We start from the raw sequence: 1,550 nt of genomic DNA on the forward strand, positions 1-1,550 counted from the left end.
AACACATGAGGGAATGAGAGCGCCCTTGGGAGCCCACCTGGTCCTCCAGTGGCTCACCTCACTGGACTCTCAAGATATATCAAAGAGTTTGAGACTAACAGCGTGCAGAGTAGGTCCTCAGTGAAGACTGTTTAATGCGTGTCCTTAATTATACCACCATCCCATCACTTAAGTAGGAAGTCCTTCTGGAAGTCTAGCCTCAAGTCCTCATGCTATGGTATGAGCCAGTGTTCCACCTTTGTTGGAGTCTGGGGACCAAACTGGAAGAGGTTACACAGGCTGGTAAGAGGAGCCGCCTTCCTGGAAGGGGATGAGGCCAGGAAGGAGATTACAGAGGCGCCGAGCCCAGGGCTCCACAATGGCACCTGCCGCAGCTCCTTACAGGGAGATCAGGGGGCCTGCCAACTTACCCCACCCCATGATCTCATAGCTGTCTTTGCCAGGCGCTGGCTCAGGGAGCAGGTGCTGACAGCATGGATTGGGCACAGAGCCCAAGGACAAGAAGGTGGGAAGGCTGCAAGGGCCAACAGAGTCGTCCCCACAGGGCTCAGACATGAGGTCCCTCCAGCCACTGTTTACTGCCTTTGGCTGCTGACACTCCATCTCGTCTCCTCTTCCCAGGTTCCGCCATTGCCCCCCAGAAAACAACAGATTAGGGGAGAAGAGACTTCTTCCTCCCGGAACATCAGTCTCTCCATTTGCACCTCTTTTGGCTTCTCTCTGTTCCAAATTGTTGAATGGCCCTGAATGGGATGCTGTTGTTTCCAAGCAGGCAGAATTTGCTAGGCGGGAGACAGATGTTCAAATTTTGTCATTCCTGAGGCTACTACAGGCGCGAATCTAAATGCCAGTTAAAAGTGACTATGAATCCCTAAATAGATGCTTCTGTCCTAGTTTCATGGCATCCCCAAAGGTGTCAACCCCAGACCCAAGGTTCTCCTGTGTCTTACCCACCCTCCAACCACCATGAAATCCACCTCTGGAGTCAAGAGACCCCCTCCACCCAGCCCTGGTCCAGTAGGCTGCAGTTCCTGGACTCAGGATGGGGACATCTGGTGGAAACCCCAGGCCTCAGAGTGAAGAGTCACTTGAGTCCTGGGACTGCAGTCAAAGCTCTACCGGGCCATCAGAAGTTCCCTTCGGCTCTTGATTCAAAGGTGAGGCCCCCAACTTGGGAGACAGCTGTCCCTCAGGGTGCTTTTTCTTCTCCCCATTCTGCTCTCACCTCAGCCAGCCTCCCTCTGCATATCTTCCTCTCCCCCCAACCAGGGGACCCTAGCCAGGCCTGCGCCTTCCAGCCGCTCAGTCCTGCTCACGGCCCACCCCACCCACAGGGCACCACCCCGAATCTGGCCCTCTCCTTCCTGAACCACCGCCCAGCACTAGTGCCTGAGGTATGTCTGCTATTCCCACTGTGGACGGCAGCCTGGGATGTGCCGGTCGCCCCCCAGGGAATGCCTCAAAAACCATAGCAGCACCTCTTCCTCAAATCCTGGGTCTGTCCCACCTCCTCCCCCACCTACAAAATCTATCCTCCCCTCCCAGCCTCT

At 55.5% G+C, this 1,550-nt stretch overlaps 1 protein-coding gene across 1 annotated transcript; it reads left to right on the plus strand.

Annotated features, from left to right (window-relative positions):
* Window positions 215–656, plus strand: C5H12orf80 (chromosome 5 C12orf80 homolog). Its single transcript, XM_013963678.1, is given in 3 exon segments — window positions 215–364; window positions 367–505; window positions 622–656. Coding segments are annotated over 3 exon segments (324 nt in total).

This window comes from Capra hircus, chromosome 5 (genome assembly GCF_001704415.2).
Source record: "Capra hircus breed San Clemente chromosome 5, ASM170441v1, whole genome shotgun sequence".
In the NCBI taxonomy this organism is placed as follows: Eukaryota; Metazoa; Chordata; class Mammalia; order Artiodactyla; family Bovidae; genus Capra; species Capra hircus.